Here is an 18,786-nt window from a genome sequence, read left to right on the forward strand (position 1 = left end):
TTTACTCGACCTTGGAATAATCACCTAACGTATCGGGAGAATTTTATCTCGGATATAATATAGTTTTGTGGTATTTAAATTATAATATATTATGATATCTGTGACCAGTTTGAAAACTTTTATAGTTTTGGTTGTTTGTTGTTTTGCGCACACTTTTTTTTGCAGTTAAATACAATATAATAAATAATATTATATTATTATATATATTATGAATATGGTCTTATTGGTCTCTATATACATAATATTTTTATACACCGAAACATTAAGTTTTTAAACGAAAAATAATTACAGACCTATAATTATATATTATTATTGTGTGTGAGGTGTATTATTAAAATTTTAAAATACGACTCATTTCACTTTTTAATGAACAGTAGGTACATACATTTTTCAAGGTTAATGTGTAATTTTGCAAACAATAAACCCGTTCAATTACAGATTTCTCGGCGAATTTATTAAGTTATTTAGTCGGTATATTGTTGTGAAACCCTAAGAACACGAAAGAGCAATTCATTAAGATTGAAAAGATTGTAAATTTATAAATTTTATAATATTGATGTACATTCAGTGGTATAATACCTTCTTGATGGCTTATTAGTCAATAGAATGCATGATTACGCGTGTATCTACTATCAAATTACTCCCACATGGACTTGGCTGAAAAATATGAATAAATACCGACAACAATAATGCAATGTTATAATAAATGTTTAGGTAATATATATAATATTTAAACGTAAAAACAAGATAAAAACTAAGGAAAACTGTACAAGCACCGAAACACGTATACATAAACGTCTACTACTGTTAAAAAAAAAATACATAGATACAATTAGTTTAAATACACAGTTTAAGTAAGATAGAAAATCGTTTTAGTATAATATATTAATATGAATACATCCACTAAAATTTAATATTTACTTTAAGTATATATGCAATTTTTATGTATTATTTAAATTTATAGTAAATACTATTAATATATAGTGTTGGCTTAGGTATTTGTTTTAGTATGTGCTTTATGTCGTCATCATTCGTTTTATACTGCAGCAGTGTTAAGTTAAAATTAATGTCATAGTTAAGACATTTTTAATGGGTATGACTATTTTTTTTTTTTAAATATTATTTTCTTTTATATAATTGTATATCTACTCAGTATATTATAAAATATACTATATAATGTATATACAATACTATATACATCTACTTGTACTCTCAGTTTTCATAGATTATTTTTCGCGTTTATAGTCAAACAGAATTGAATAAAATAAAATTGCTGTGTAGATATTGTTTAAAAAAAAGTCCAACGTGATAATATTATATTTTACCGAGGACGTGATATTTTTCTTAATACACATAATAATAATTTATGCGCATAACATTCATTTTATTCTGATGCAGGTAAACGAAACCAATCAAATATATTATTGGTTTTTGTTTATAGAATTACAAAAAAATTGAATATTATAATATCTTTTCATGCTTGTATAAGTTTTGTGCCACACACGTCCGTGCCCTTAGTAGGACTGGTAGAAGAGACGTGCTCCGGCTTGTCTTCTGGAACAAAAGTTAACTCGAATCAAATAAGCTATATATATGGAAGATCAATCAATACATTTTTTTACCAACTCGGCACTCATCACCCAGTGCGAATATAATTTAAAACATTCAAAATGATACTTGGTACTTCTAAAGCCTAAAGTTGGTAACTAACTAACTAACTTATATGTAACAAAAATAATAATCTTAACAATATTGTACGACTCTTCTACTGACCTTCTGTAGTTATATTCAATGATTTCGTCTGTAGATTTAAACAAAACACTAAAAACTCGTACACGAATTCGTATTGAGCCTAAAAATTGTATAATTGATTAATATTTTGAAACAATCTGTATATATGATATACGTATACTAAATGATATAGGTTTATATGATGAAAAACTAAAAAAATAAATAATAACTAAATGAATTTGAATATTAAAGATACTGTATGTTATAGATAAGTAGATATTTTGTTTTTTGTAGATTAATTATTAGTTTAAAATAATAATATTATAGTATACAATCTTACATGTTATTTTATTTATTATATAAATGTTGAACTATATGAAACATGTATTTTACCTGTGTTTGAACCATATTAGTCCGTTGTTCACGCAATCTCAAAACAGTTTTGAAAACATTTAATTTTGTTCTATCCTGGTGGATTAGACGTAATAACATGTCACAAGCTATGTAAGTTCCAGTTCTGCCGACTCCAGCACTTTTGAACAAATATGTTAATAATCATATAGGTATCAATAATACGCATTTAGATCGGAGAGTGGAGACTAATCGAGGCTTAAAATGAATTTATATATTAGAAATATAATATTATTAGAAATTACACTCACCTACAATGCACTACAACCAGACCAGCTGGGGATTTTGCTTGCACTACACGCCAAAACTGCAACAATATCGATGGATCATTTGGTGTTCCGAAATCCGGCCAGTCGTGAAATTGAAAATGTCTTATCGTCTTTTTTAAATGACCCTATAAAACACGACCTAGCTAATTACCAGCTACTTCAATTTTGACATATTATTTCGTATTTTAATTTTAATATGATTGTTGCATGCCTACATACACCCACGAGTATACTAACTCCTAAGATATATATAGTTCAATATATACCGATATAATATATAAAGTTTAATTTTAATGATGTGAGAATTATTGAGATCATAACCATAGATTCGAAACTATGTCAATAATTTTCAATTTTAAAACGATTCTCGTAAAAATATCGAAATATAAAGGTTGGAAAATGTGTTGTGAGTTCATGTATTGTTTTTTTAAATCAGGTTTTTTTGGTAAATAAGTTTTTTTTATTCGATCTGTTTCAAAAAAAAAGAAAAGAACAATAAGAAAAATTGATGTTAAAGTTAAAATAAATAAAAAAGACAGATTAGACAGACTGCAGAAGCTTCTCAGCGGAGGTACCGACTACGACACAGTAAAGAATTTTGTTGGGTTAGTAGGTCACAACACTATACTGTCTTTTAAGTAAAAAAAAAAATCAGATTTTTAACACAAATACGTCTATTATAGCTTATACTGTAATACTATACACTTGAAAGAAGTTCACTAATCATGAATGAATATAGACCAATCATTGGTAAACTTCTCACTCACCAATACAATAATATTACTCTAAACACTACATATACTTAGGAAGATAGTTAATCTCGTGTACACTATACCGACTATGCAAGGAATAATTTTTAAAATTTACTAATATATAAGTTGCAATTTTTGATGATAACTTTCAAACTAATTATATCCTCTCAAAATGATCAACCCGACACAGTGAACTAAAGACGTCTACAAATGTAAATTGAGAGACAAAAATTTAGTACTCACATCCTTTCAAGTCTTTTGAAACGTTAAATTCATCTTTAAATATCTCTAATATACAGTTATACGTACTTTATTATTATTATGTACTTACTTTTATAACTGTCAATATTCTGATTGTGAACGAATAACGCTCTGTGTCAACGATCGTAATATCATTTTTCACTTGAATATCTCCAAAGACTAATTTTTCATTGCTATTTGGGAAATATTTGCAGCATTTTATCTAAATAATTTAATTTATATACTAAAAATCACGTTACTTTGGCTTATACTTTATATTAAGGGTTTCGGTGTTGGTTTTCCATTTTTTTCACAATTCTAAACATTTTGGAAATCATATTTTATATTTTAGTTGTTGCCTTAATAATTATAATATTTTTCCTATCTTCAGTTCGATAGATATTTAGGTGTGCTTGATACGGTGTATTATATCAATAAAAATTACTTCACGAAAATAACTCTCACGCGTCTGTCTCGTTGATTTGTCGGATTTTGATAATTTTTTTACTATCTGAAAGATTAAAACTTATTCAGATCGGATCAAACCTCAAATTTTTATTTTTATTTAAAAAGTACTAGAAAAATACATTTGAAAAATAACAAATATTGCGAATTATTCAAATGTATATTTAAGTTTCTTTCATTAAAATGTTGAAAATCGGGCTTTAAACGACCCTTAAAATGTTCTATTTTTTAAATTAAAAAAAATTAACAAAATCCGACTATTCTAGAGAATATAAGAGTTTTTATTGTTACACATGTTTTTGTACTTAAAACTGGTGGAGCCAGTTCAAAAAATTATAAATTATTCAAATGTTACCAATAACACATTTAAATATTATAGAAAATACTTTTGAATTTCACAGATCAAATATTAAGATTCACAATAGTATCATAATAAGAATATTTTACTTACGATTTATTATCAAAACATTATACAAATCACAATAGATATACTTTGTTTGACAAATAATAGTGAAACTTTATATATGTCATTATGGTATATTATTTTAATCCAATGGACAGAAGTCAGAGTTAACAACTTTAAAATTTGAGGACTTGACCATGTTGGTTATACATTATACAAAAAAGCATATTGGTGAAGTGGCATACAATTATAGATGGCAGTTATGGCAGTTACGTAGCCAAGGATGGTTTAGTGTTGTAATTACTCCCTCCTCGCTATTGTCATGTTTATATTTTAATACTTAATCATTATAACAGTTCAATATTATTAACTTTTAATATATAAATTATATTCATGTAAATACCATGGTCAATCTCCATCGCCAGGATTAAAATACGTTTACGACTAATATATAAATAAATTTGTTAGAATAACGTTTTACTCCACCTTTTCTTTTTCACTGATTTGACATAGCATAACAATCGAAGCCACGTCTTGATCCAAAATCATTTGCCACATATCAACGCAAGTATTTTTCAAGGGACCTTGGCATGCTATATATTGGCGATTACCCCTAGAATCCTAAAAATATGCAATTCATATGTTTAATATTATGTACCTAATTGCATTGCTGTATGCATTCATATTTGTTTAGAACTGTGCATTCAAAATCTCATAAAATGCACATTTGGTATTCATAGAGTTCATAATTTTAATAATGTAAAACATTTTAGATTAATGATATTATTATTAATTGTAGGAGATCATGTAAAATATTTTATAAGGATAAAATGAAATAATAATTCATATAATGTGTTTTTAACTTTTAATCGACGGAATTATTAAAAGTATCGAAAAAATATTCCTTAAAATTATTAAACTACCTACAACCCAATTTAAAATGAAATAGTAGGAAATTCTGATTCTTCTCATTTGGAGGAATGGAAATAAGAATGATGAATATAAATATTATAATAACTGGTGTGGTACCTATATTGTATACATAAAATGCTTATTTTTAAAATATGCTCTAATATAATATTTTGATAACGACTTTTAAAAATGATTACTCACTTCGATAAAAGATGCATTTATGTAGTCATCGGTGTCGCCGGACCTTATAATCACTCGGTTGTAGTCATCTGTATAATATATTATATAACAAGACCAACACGCTGGGTGAGTGTACGTGAAATAATTAAATCGCTCAGTTTTCTGATCTTACATGGTAACGTGTTGATGTAACGATTTTTGTACTTATTCTGGGGCATCACAGCCACGTCTGTCGTAAAGTTTGATTTCGAGTACACATTTAGTAGGTCGTACTCGGCCTCGATTTCTTGGGGAGTTTTGGCTGACAGGTGTTTGAAGTTCATGTCACTCAGCAAACCGGGTTCTTGGCGTGTCACAATTGGGTGAATCACTCTGTTCTGTACAGCCCTGTTTCATTCGATTAAAAATCTTTACACAGTGGCGTATTTAGTTATAAGGACAATGTCTATTTTTTGATTATTTTATCATTTAATTTTTTAACTACATATTTAAATGGTAAACTGGTAAGATATTATCTGTGTCAATATAATCATATTGTTTAATAACATTGTCTAGTCTTTTTTAACCAGACGTCACCAACCTATATAACCCATATAATCTACGTATGCAACAGTTTTTTTTTGTGCACGATACAATTGTAATCATATAGACATTTTGGATTTTCTGGAGCACGATAAAATATTATATAGGTAGGTACAATAAAAGTTCCAATGATGATAGGTACCAATAATAAAGTTGTCGGACCTAATTTTGTGAAAAGAGTGGGCCGAGGTCGTTCAAACTCTCATTGCCCCTACAGCTGTTAAATTCTAAATACGCCACTGGCCAAACACAGTTAGATATATTTTATTACAAAATTATATAAAATGTAGCTTTACGTACCACGGGACTTTTTCGTTGAGTATACAATACATTCCGGTAGCAGTGATGAGCACCGCGAACAATACACTATACAACACCAAGTAATAGACTGCGGTGGGTTTTCCCCCTAAAACGCAGTACACGAAAAATAAAAATAAATACACAAGTTGTAGGTGTAAAAATCCAGGTCAATTATTGTGGTTTTTAAATTTATTCTTATTGTGGTGGTTTTATCACCCTAGTAACCATATTATATGATATACCGGCCCGGTAACACATACATTTATAGCGGCATGCTAACCTGAAAATGTAACGTATGTAGGTACTTCAGACCTTGTCCAATATTAACTAATTTTACACATTACCAGCAGTTATACGTAGGTATATGTTCCATAATACGCAAACAAATGATAATATAATAAGATAACAACATTTGCATAATATATGAGTTCGTCAATAATTTAGGTCCTGGGTAAAGTTAGTAGGTATAGTGTATTACTTTTAAATTAATGTTGTGCTTTTTGTTATTTAATCGATTGTTATTGGGGTTGTTGTGTATGGATAAATTTATATTTGCTTATTATTTTTTTATCCGTTGTACCTATCGTATGTATTTTTACGTATGTTATTGGGGTTGATGTGTATAGATAAATTTATATTTGCTTATTATTTTTTTATCCGTTGTACCTATCGTATGTATGTATTCTTGTATCACTTACGCGTAGTAAATGGTACGGTCCACGAATCTTGAAAGCCACCGGCTGTAAAAGCCCTGAGTTTCAGCCTGTAATTAGTAACTGGTCTCAGCGGCCCGTTGCAATAACTTTTCTTGTCATTTATGGAACAGGATTCGTCTGCGCCGATGTCGAAAACCCCATCGTTTTGGTCTAAATATCAAACATAATGGCAATATTATAAAATATTATTTTCTAATATTTTCTATTCTCTGTTTAATTGGTACTTATTACTACTTAATATTTAGCCGGAACAAGACTATTTAGGCAATAGTTAGATCTATGCTGTTGCTGTATAATCATTTGTGAAACTTTAATTACTACACAAAATAACGTATATAGGTACACCAGTGTGCGTCTAACCTTTGAAAGGCATCCACCGGTCGGGCGTCGTCTGGTACGCCAGTATGAAAGGGTACGGCGCAGCCTCTGCCCACGTCCGCATGACGGGTGGCCAGACGTCGTCGTCCATTTGCTGTCGAGGATTATTCAACCTATTGCCGTGTTCTGGTTTGTCCGGAAATCCACCGTCCTGATAAACGATTATCGAATAGTATTGGATGTTTCCGGAGGTGCTCGAGAACAAGTCGCCGGGTATGGACAAATGGACCTGTGTGAGATGGCTGTCGGACACGGTCACTCGTAATTTACGGTAAGTATCGTATTTGCTCGGTAAATCCGGGCCTGTATAATATTATAACATTATAAAATAGGAAAAAAATAAATCGCTTCGCCCTAAATTAAAAATATTATAGGGCTAAGATAATATTGTTATATTATTCACATTACAATGCTTGAGTTGTTGAAAGGAAATGCAAGGAGTTGTTTATTTAATTAATTTTATTACGCTCATTTTTTAAGAATACTATTAACCAAAATTAGATGAAATTATAAAAATATAATTTTCAAAAATGTTCTCAAAGTTCCAAATAATATTATAAATAATAGATATTTAAAATATTTCCTCGAGCTTGAAAAATCCAGTTTTTATGTGCATTCTAAGTTGAATACATTAATTCACACTATATTAAATATCCATCAGACATGTATGTGACATACATATTCATTCATAGATAATATAAGTATTAATAAAAATTATAAACGTAAAAATCCTAATTAAAATTATAATTTAACTATATCAAATGTTTTATACTTGTCGATGGTGTGATAAATCGAATCCGTTTGTCTTGACCTGGGTTCTCCACAGAATCGGTTATCGCTACTACCGTACAGACGTATGTGTATTCGGGCAATAAATGGGTTAAACTATATTCAAATTCTGTTTCATTGTCCTAGTAAAATATATTTTGTACTTAAAAACTTGTTTACGTCAAGTATTTAAATTAAAAATAAATACCAGGTGATCCATTGACCATAACCCACTCTTTAATTTAAAAATTATTTTGTAAATAGTTTTTTAAACATAGTTTTAAGTCCTTTTTTAAGACAATTTTGTATATTTTTCATTATTTCTTATAGCTATCATTTTAATTTTTTTAATGACTATTTACACATGCATTTTCCATTCTATATTTAAAAGCAAAATATATTTTGGAATACTTTGATACAAAAAATCGAGTTTTGAAACTTATGAATTATAAATATTTAAATTTCAAAGTTTAGGTAAGTTGAGTGGAGTGGCGGTAATATACGGATATCCTAAAATCTATTTGTTCATTACTCTACTTCTTTAAACTGATAACACTTTATAAGTTATAACTAATAAGCTACTTGTCCAAAATTTGATAACGGTAATGCTTTGAAGTCTGAATAGTATTTCACTTTAGGATATGCCATGGAAAATTGAAAAATTGTATGTTGCCATTCAAAACAGCAAAAAACCTTTCCAAACATTTTGCTCAATAACTAAATAAAATGATATAAAAGAAATAATTTCAAAAATTTTGTATTTTTTTAAATAAAGAGTGTCTTACATGAAATGGATCACTGTGAATACATATGTTAAAGATAACATTTAAATATATCAACATTAAATGGAAATATAACTTTTGAAAATAAATAAATATAAAATCTATATAGATTTTTCAATCTTTTCAGTATAAATTACTAACATACTCGTACGAAATACATATGTTAGAATCCTAATATGCGTAGGAAATATTATGCTCAATCACATGTTGCAAAATATAATTTTAAACAATATAAATGGAAACTAGCTACTACATGTATTTATTAGTTCCCTCCACAAATAATAAGCGCAATAAATCATGCATTCACGATCCTGCTCAAAACAAATGTAATAATATATTTGTGGATCATGATACGGTCCGTATCTATATTTTATACTTAGTGTCCATTGAAAATAATCATACTTACTGAAATATCGCATTTAATACTGAAAATGTGATTATGAAATCCAAGTCTTTCTCCCACGAGTGTACTGTGAAAAAATGCAATTTTCCCGTTTGGAATGCATGGGTACTTCCAACTTAGGACAACCAAATTATATTCTATCGATGTGACTTGTAGGTTTTTGACCGGTGAACTTGCTGTAACAATACAATTTGTAAAATATTTAAAAAATAAATACAATAAAAGTTCAAGCTAAATTAAAATAAAATAAATTGCGATGCATTCTATTTAGAAAAAAGCTTGGATTTTGTGTTTGTTTTTGGGTTGAGTACAGCTTAAATGTTTAATGGCTACTAAACTAAACTACATTGTCTAATCATTTAAACGAATATAGGAATACATATAGGAATATATGAATATAGGATAGAAAATCATCAATATAAGTGTTTTAAATATGTAATAAAAATCTTAAGTATACCTAGTTGAAATTTATAAGGCTCCCCAATTAGCTAAATGAAAATATAATATGTTTTCTAGTATTATTATAAGAGAAAAAAACAGTGATTTAAAAAGTGGTTTAAAGATTTTTTTAAATTCAATTTTCATTACATTAAATCTTTATATTTTAAAGGTACTTACTATAATTCCACCACTGATTATAAATGATAGTATATAATTTACCTGTAGGCTATAGTAATACCTACCTAAACCTAATACCTACAGTGTGTACACTGTACATCGTGTACCTAAATATAGTAAGTACCTGTAGTCAACGTTATATTTACTGTGTATCATTTGTAAAAGAAATTCTATTTAAAAACACACTTTAATCTAGTGAAATAACAATACATAATTGATAGATTATTCAATATAGTAATTACGGGTATAATTTAAACATTACTTGATGACAACGTGTGTATCGTAACATTTGTTGAATTTCCAAGACCGGACTCTGTTGCAGCGCTCAATTCTACGAGGTAACAGCTAGCAGGCATTAGATTCGCAATTTTATACTGGTATGTCTGGTCATTTTTGACGAAATATGTGACCACGGGTTCCACAGTTTGGGGCGCGCAGTGATTCGGCGGTTCGTATAAAAAATTTTTGAATGTGACCGCCCAGCGGTATTCGTCGATTGCGTCGGGCGATATCGTAGTAGGCGCTGTCCACGCAATGACCACGCTGTTGGCGGATAATTTAATGATCGATAAATTTCTCGGAGGATCAGGCACTGTCAACATAATATTATCATCGAAAACAATATAAAATAGCGTATGGTGTATATTTTAGTATTATTATGCCACATCGCCGCAGCACAACCGAAGAATGTATTTGAGACGTATATTCTCGGAGAACTGCGACCGCATATATTACTGCTGTGATGTAGTTTTATACATTTAGATAATTAGGTAATATTTTATCTAAACAGTCCTAAGGCAGACTGAAGAGAAAAACTGATGGTGTTTAAAAGAAAATCCTAAGTACGGTTTTTAGACCAGTTGATGTATAAAACATAAAGACAACGAACAAAAGAGTGGATATTAAGAAAAAATAACGAGTTAGAGAGGTTCTTCCAGAAACAAAACAGTGGGCTTAACTCACGTATGACAACGACGTGCTTAAGCATAAGGTAGAATCACCTTTTACGCACATAGATTATGAATTTGAAAGAATTCAATTGGAAAAAAGCCAATTCACAGTCCTCGTTTGAAACGGTATGATATAATTAAAAAATTCGTTGTCACTGAACGGATGACCCGAATAGAAAACACGAGCAGTTGGTTGGTAGACCCTTAGAGTAGAAGAGGAAGAATGTAAGACCATTGATTGAAGTGGCTTAAAATAAGTGGATGGATACGGATGCCTTTCATTTAAAAAAGTTCTTATAGATGGTTATAAGTTACAGTTATAATACCATTTATAATACAATTTTATATATACATTTTAGTCTTTTAGCTTAATGTCTTATTTTCGTATATAACTATTAAAGTACCAACATTTAAATATATGATTACAAAATTATACTTTTATGTGGAAAAGAGTTAAATAAGTAAAACAAAAATATAATATTACATACCTTAAACTACTATGTTACGAAACAACTTTATATTTACAATTTACCTATAGTTATGTTTTTAACATTTGAATGATTATACATGTATACCTATTAACAAATTTACAAACTCTTGTACATCGTTACTTCGTTAGCCCAAAATTAATACATTATATTATCACTTTATTCGTATAAAATTGTAAGAAATTACGTTTAGTTTTATTAGATCTATAGCTTTCATAGTATGGCCAAATTTAAAGATCAAACCAACAAGTACTTGTTTCTAAGCAAAAAAGTAAAACTAGTAAAAAAAACTATCGTAAAAATAATAATTTTATGAAAACCACTAATATAAATCGATAATACCTATATGTATACATACGCATTATTTCAATAAAATAAATGAAGAGATGAAAAATGTAAACTATACAAAGGGGATAGATGAGATGTCATCCACCGTATATCCTCCCCACTTCAATACCACTATATAAGACGGCTATAATAGACAGTTAATCGAATTATTAGGAGTCGACTGATTTTATTAATCGTTAAAATCGTTTTAAAATATTTTCAATTTAATAATAATAATATTACTTACCTTGAAATTTTGTCCAAAATATGATTTCGTCACTCTTTTCTGAATAACCTCGCTTATTAAAGAACGCTGAGTAACAAATGTGTTTTGTGAAAGGTTTCAAGTTTTCTATGACCACTGCTTGAACCGGTGTATACGTTGTTATCTCGAGTGAAGTGTTCAAATACGAACAGTTTACAATTTGGTGTATTAAATTGCAAACAGAATCGATAGGATGATCCCATTGTAGAGTGACATTATAGCTGGTTAAAAACAATATTCGTCCATTCATGGGCTTTTCCAAAACTGAAAAAATAACATTCATTATACACTTTATAAAATTTAAATTCAGCAGACATCTAATAGCAAATATAGCAGTACCTACCCGCTAGCAGCTACATAGGCGGGAGTTTGTCATAATTTTAGAAGAACAATACTATTGATTACATATCAAAGTAATTTTCTACGCTTATAAATTCATCTCACTCTAAACACCATGAGGAAAACTCAACTATGGTTTATTTTAGACATCCTACATTATACATAAACACGGGTATATCGGTATATGCAGTAATATGTTTATTGTATATTGCATATACCGAATATATTAGCTGCAATCATAAGCTATATATATATATATATATATATATAACTTTAAAAAGATAAGAAAGGTAGTTATAAATGAAAGCCTTAAAAATCTTTTTGTAAAAATGTACTTTCATTTTTTTGCACTCCAACTTTATTTTAATTGAGACTTACAATATATTTATTATTTATGTAAAAAACTAGCCAAGATTTTTTAAAGGGCAAAAAAATTTTTTTTCAAAATTACCCACAAGCTACATAATATATATACTTTAATTTTAATAATATTTTTTCTATGCCTAATTTATTTTACAGGTATAAGTACATGATATAGAACAATATTAACATTATTGTAATTGATGACATCTATTATATATAATGCCGTAAAGTATAACTGTATTGGGCGCTATATACTACACTCTATTAACTATATACTAGTTTACGTTTTTCAACAGATTCTATTGTCATCGTAAAATGTATTATCATCTTAGACTTAACCCAAAGAAAACCCATTTTAATTTTATTCAATCTGCACATTAGATCATTTTTTAAATATATCTTGAAAAAATATATTTATATAGAGATACCTAATAAGTGAAGTATTTCGATGTGGCCAGTTCAGAGCAGTAAACAAAAAAAAATGTTATATGGTGCTTTTTTAATAGCAATCAATGATAATAGGAAAGTTGTACTTCGACTAAAACACACACGCCTTGAATATTATTTTAGTCACTCTTATAAATTGGACACCTCTCTTTGCCATCTCACTACTCCAAAAGTCCAAAATGTATCGATACCACAATGGATTATGACTTATGAGTGTAGAATATCAGTAGATACACTGAGTTATATTTTTAACTTTTAACTTAGATGATATTACCTTCGGCGACTACTGTGGCTTCGGTTTTGGCTGGCAAACCATCCTGAGTGTCTGTCATCTTCGGCGTGACTGTTATTTGATACGTTACACAAGGTATTAGGTGTGAAATAGTCAAAAAGTTGGTCTACGAATGGTTTAACATGTTAGTATCAATCAACAATGTTTAATGAAATAAACATAAGTTAAAATATATTTAAAAAAAATTGGTTTAATTTTTTAACCTACACTGGCTAAAGGCTACATTAATTTTCTAAGTCAATTTTTAAGTTCTCTTTAATATAAAAAATTATTAAAACACAACATTTTTACAAAAAATCAAAAAATAATATTTTGCTTCATTGTATCATAATTTTTTTTTTAAATTTAGTAATAAGAATCATAATAGTACATACTTCAGTTATAATTGTAGAGCAATTAAAGATATCGTGACAGTAAACAATTACGTATTGACGGAAACAAAAAGACGAATTAATTGGTTTGTCCCATCTAACGAATATAGTTCTCGAGCCATTTGTCAAAGCTGATAATTTCACTACAGGCCCAGGTACTAAAAAAAAACATATTTTTAAACACTCAAATATCACAAATCGAAATTAAATGTTGTTTCCAAAATTCCTAAGCCTATGTTCGTTGTAATTTATAAAAAAATTACTTTTTAATTTTAATTTTATTTAAATGCAAGCCGTAGCCTATTGGCCTTAATGCACAGTTTGTAACTTTTATTATACATTCAATATATAATAATACATCGTGATTATTTTCCTGAAAATATAGTATTACATTTCTTCATAGAAGTAATATTTTAGTGTTGTAATTTGATTCATCTCTTATGATATACTAAAATAATAAAATACACTTTCGTTAGAACTTAAACTGCTATATTCAATCCGTAGGTAATACTATTATAATTTATAGGTTTGTTACAAGTTATAACACATGTATATTCAAACATCTTTTCTTTATTCCATTGATAATATTTATTCCAGGGGTATCAAGGGACAGTAAATAATCTAATATGTATGTATATATAATATCCAAAATCATCGCATGCACATGTCAATTATCACCTGTCTCATAATTATATAACTATAAGTATATTTAAGTAGATTATAAGAACTATTTTTACAAATATTAATAAATATATAGGTATATAATAAAAAATAATATGCGTTTATGCACTTTTGACCTACTAAAAGATTTTTTATTGATTTGATTGAGAATTTAAAAGTATTGATGTTTGCGTACGACGTATGAATATTTCAATTGAAAAATATATATATTGTATAATTCATATTATTGTTTAAGTTTAATTTCTTGACTGAATAGTTTTAACTTCTACCTTACCTACATAATACACAATATATACGCATGCAGGTATACTATAATGGATGTCCTGTTAACGTGTGTCATTAACTAATCTACAAAAGCATATCTTGTCTATTGAGTACTGACGGAGTATCGACCATATAGAAAAGAAATAATGAGGTGATTAAAATTTACACCCTAACCAGTGGCGTAGCCAGGAACGTCTGACCCCCCCCCCCTCTCGTGGATACGCCAATGAACCTAACCTTTCGGTCAATATTGAGGGAAATGAATGTGAGGAGTGACAACGAATTTTTTAAATTATAACAACAACACTAAATAATTTCTTTAAACATTTTTCTCGAGGATAAAGAATAATCTAATTTGACTAGTGCTATTTTATTGCCCGGCCTATGCGTGCCGCTTGCATACAATATAATATAAATAATGCTATGAGTATATTTTATTTGCATTTATATAACTTCAATAATATGCATATATAGGTTCATATTTTGTGTGTAACTCCAACTCTTATTTCATATTTATAAAAGTAGGACCTCTGTATTATAAATGAAATATACTTTTGGCTTATTGTCGAGTATTCAAGAGTTCAGAAATTTTTCGAAAACCCGATAAGGCGTTATCGGGTGAATGTTAGGAGGTACGAATACATTACTTCCAGTGTCTGTAGTCACATTGAACGCTGCTGGACTTCCTTTAACGCCAGCGGAGTCGACCGCAGAAACGTAACCAGAATATGTGACGCAGGGCTCTAAAGCTGTTATCATATGATAGTCGAATTCGGTTTGTATTTCTTGACCGGTGTCCCGAATTGAAGTCAACGACACGTGAAAATTAGCCGTACACAATTTCTGTTCCATCGGGTTTTCCCATGAAATCAAAATCGAGTGACTTGAAATTACCAAGGTTAAATTCTTCACCGCTTTCAGTTCTAAAATATAAAACATTAGCAGTAGCTTTAGGTACACAACACGTACACACTAGTCAATTCAGTGGTTGAATTGGGGAAGGAAACAGGGGGACTGAGCTAAATTCGACCACTGCTATAGTCATTATTGTATTTTTATTTAAATCCACGAAGTAGACAAAAGTAGTAGTATGACAAAATAGAAAGATAATAAATACAATGAAGGCCACTTAAAAGACACACTTTGGGTTTGGGACCAACACAGAGGGAGTCGTCTTGCAGGCGAAGCGAATTTTGATAAATAATTAAATTTATTTCTCTATTTTTATTTTATGTATTAATAAACATTTCAAATTATTTTGCTATTTTATTTTTATATATTACCTGTTAATTATTTCGAAATTTCACCAAAAGTATCCTTGTCGATTTTTTTAAAAAAATATTTAAATACGCTCTTATAACGGCCGCGCGGTTTTAAGTTCTATATAAGCGACTGTACCTTTTATCAGTTTTATACGTCACTCTTGAGTTTTACCTATATAAGTGGCATCCACTATCCACTATGGTGTAATATGTAAGAAATAATTACATTGGCTTTTACTTTTTTTTTACTCACGGAAAGTATGTGAAGTCGACGCAACTGTGGAAGTAAATAAAGGACCACCAAACGTATTTTCTCCGGATCCATAATATAAACACCTCACCGTGATTATGTATGCTGCGCATTCTATCAATCCAGTCAACGTTAAGTTGTTGCCACTTGTTAACTTAATTTCAGTGTAGAGTTGAGTGGAATACGTAAGTGAATAATTTACACTGCCATTGATGTCTGGCAATATTTTCCATTCGGCATAAAACGCTGTTGGGCTAATAGGATCTATAGTCAATTCAACGACACGTCTTTGGAAATCTTCTAGTTGCAAAATAAAATACAAAAATGAAACAATACATAATACAACAATGAATTACATAATAATATCACTGTACATAATGTTACAAGCAAAGTATTGGATCTTACATTCTACAAAATAGGCCTTCCATAGAATGATAAAAATGAACAGACTAATTGTATAGAATTTATATAGGTGATGATTAATGACTATAATAGGTCCATATTATATACTCTATAGAATTTCAAATATCGTTAGCGAGGAGTGTATTAAATTATTTAAAATTCATATAAAAGTATACACATTACAAACATGGTCTGACAAAAAACTTAGACCGGCAAAAATCGGTGCTATACAGTTTCAAGTTCCAGTTACCCAAGGTAAACAAATGTATTACATAAATTGTAAAGTTACATTTTAATATATTTATTAAATTGCTATTTTATTATTTAAATTATAAATTCGTGGTATATTCCGATATTCGTTATAGATACCTACCAAACTATAAATATTAATGTATTATATTCATAGTATAAAAATCATAACAAAACACCATTAAACCATTTAAAACATATATAATTTTTTTTACAAATTATGAGTTTTTCAAACCTACCAAGTTGAGCGTCTAAAAATTGCAACTTTTCCGAAACAAATATGTCATTATTATTTATTGTCACAACTGAATTTATATATTTTTAATTAAATATTTTTTATACGTTAATAGATATACATTGGCACCTAATTTGCAGGAATTTATTAAATTCCATGTTGTTACTTCTTTTGAAGCCTAAAAAATAGGAATGTAAGTATTAATTATGTATATATATTTTAATAATTCAATAATTGTATCACGTAATAAATATTTTTCATCAATATAAATCAAATAATGAAAATAAAACGTAACATTACGTTACCAAATAATGGCAGACAATTTGCCAAAAACAATTTTTTTTTACCTGCCAACTTCAAAAAATATATTTACTGGTATTTGCTAACTATTTTCCAACACCGGTGTTTGTTTGTAGACGATCGGACAAAGTGGGTGGGTAACCTGAACTTGGCCCAGCCAAATAAAAATTAATCATAACTTCTACAGTAAATTTGCTATTATATAACTTTTGGTATTGGTTTGGGTCGTATCATATATAAGTGGGTGGGTCAAGTTAATGGACGTTGTAATATTTTCTTCCAAAGCCATTGGTTCCCACTCCTACACGAAATTATTTTTACTCTTGTATAAGCACATTTTATTTTGTATACATTAGGACTTGTAAACATTATAAATATAAGTATATATATATATATCTGTTTAACAGTGATTTCGATCCGATCGGGATCATTTATAAAAACGATCAAAAGTCAAAACGTAATTGTATCGTTTAATTTATAATGAAAAATTAGTAATTGATTAGTGACCACGCGGTGTCCTACGACGTAAACCCAGCGAGTTCGGTGAAAAATAAAACTTGTATTTCGCCGCATTGGACGCATCGCTGTAACAGAACAGCCATGGTCAGAATAGAAATCGAACACACTCGCTGAATTTACATGGATCACCGCGTAATGGTCTTCTGATTTTATTCTTCGTTGTCACTTGATCAAGTGCCTGCAGACGGTTCGCAACAAAATAAATTATATAATTTTATCAAATATTTTTTCAAGTATACATCGTTAAATTATAATACCTGGTTGGCGCAGCGTAGAAGCTACAGTCACATAAACCGTTAACAGCGTTAACGACACTGTGAAAAAATTGTTAAACAAGTGCATGTCTGATATTGTGCTTTTCATCGCGGAAACAGTGGCTACTGTAATGACTGTTACGGATGTTTATACGATTCGACGTCTTGTGTCAGTGAATTGATACACAATAATAAAATATTGTCTACTACATCATTATAATATTGATCTAATAACAATTTAATTGTAATTTGTAATTGAATGTCGTGTGCATGAAATAACAATAATATTCGTCTTAGAAAGTAAATCAACTGCGACTAGCACGGTGGCCAATGATCGGTGTATTGAATATACCTATAATATTATATAGCATGTACGCGATAAAAAAAAATTATTAGATAAAAGGTCGAACATTATATACGTATGTTATAAATGTTGTTATACAAGTCATAATTAGTTTGAAAAACTCGTAAATATTATATACATTGAACACATATATATATATATATATATATGCAAGCATTGCAAGCTCAAACGAATTTTTTTCGTTCTATATCGGAAAATATTAAGTTTTTTAAGTTGTATAATATGATTATAATAATGTACCTAACATAAAAAAA

At 29.0% G+C, this 18,786-nt stretch overlaps 1 protein-coding gene across 6 annotated transcripts; it reads right to left on the reverse strand.

Moving 5' to 3' along the window:
* Positions 1-1,363: 1,363 nt before the first annotated feature.
* Ptp52F (Protein tyrosine phosphatase 52F) lies at positions 1,364-18,607 on the reverse strand. 6 transcript variants are annotated; one of them, XM_089224474.1, is made up of 20 exons: positions 18,172-18,603; positions 16,213-16,506; positions 15,345-15,620; positions 13,756-13,910; positions 13,364-13,487; positions 11,923-12,204; positions 10,173-10,502; positions 9,296-9,468; positions 8,112-8,250; positions 7,322-7,642; positions 6,944-7,111; positions 6,246-6,351; positions 5,536-5,750; positions 5,385-5,452; positions 4,758-4,892; positions 3,495-3,626; positions 2,394-2,536; positions 2,125-2,263; positions 1,774-1,852; positions 1,364-1,554 (listed from the first exon to the last, which is right to left on the reverse strand). In XM_089224474.1, exons 1-20 carry the CDS (start codon positions 18,275-18,277, stop codon positions 1,475-1,477), a joined length of 3,465 nt encoding a protein of 1,154 aa, XP_089080600.1. In that variant the 5' UTR covers positions 18,278-18,603; the 3' UTR covers positions 1,364-1,474. The 6 variants fall into 6 exon arrangements, with proteins under 6 accessions (XP_089080600.1, XP_089080601.1, XP_089080599.1 ...); XM_089224475.1 differs by having other exon boundaries at positions 1,364-1,551; positions 16,213-16,509; XM_089224473.1 differs by having other exon boundaries at positions 16,213-16,509; positions 18,172-18,602.
* Between the last annotated feature and the right edge of the window lie 179 nt (positions 18,608-18,786).

Source organism: Diuraphis noxia, unplaced genomic scaffold (assembly GCF_037042655.1).
Source record: "Diuraphis noxia isolate RWA-SAM2 unplaced genomic scaffold, SU_Dnox_SAM2 contig0003, whole genome shotgun sequence".
Classification (NCBI taxonomy): Eukaryota; Metazoa; Arthropoda; class Insecta; order Hemiptera; family Aphididae; genus Diuraphis; species Diuraphis noxia.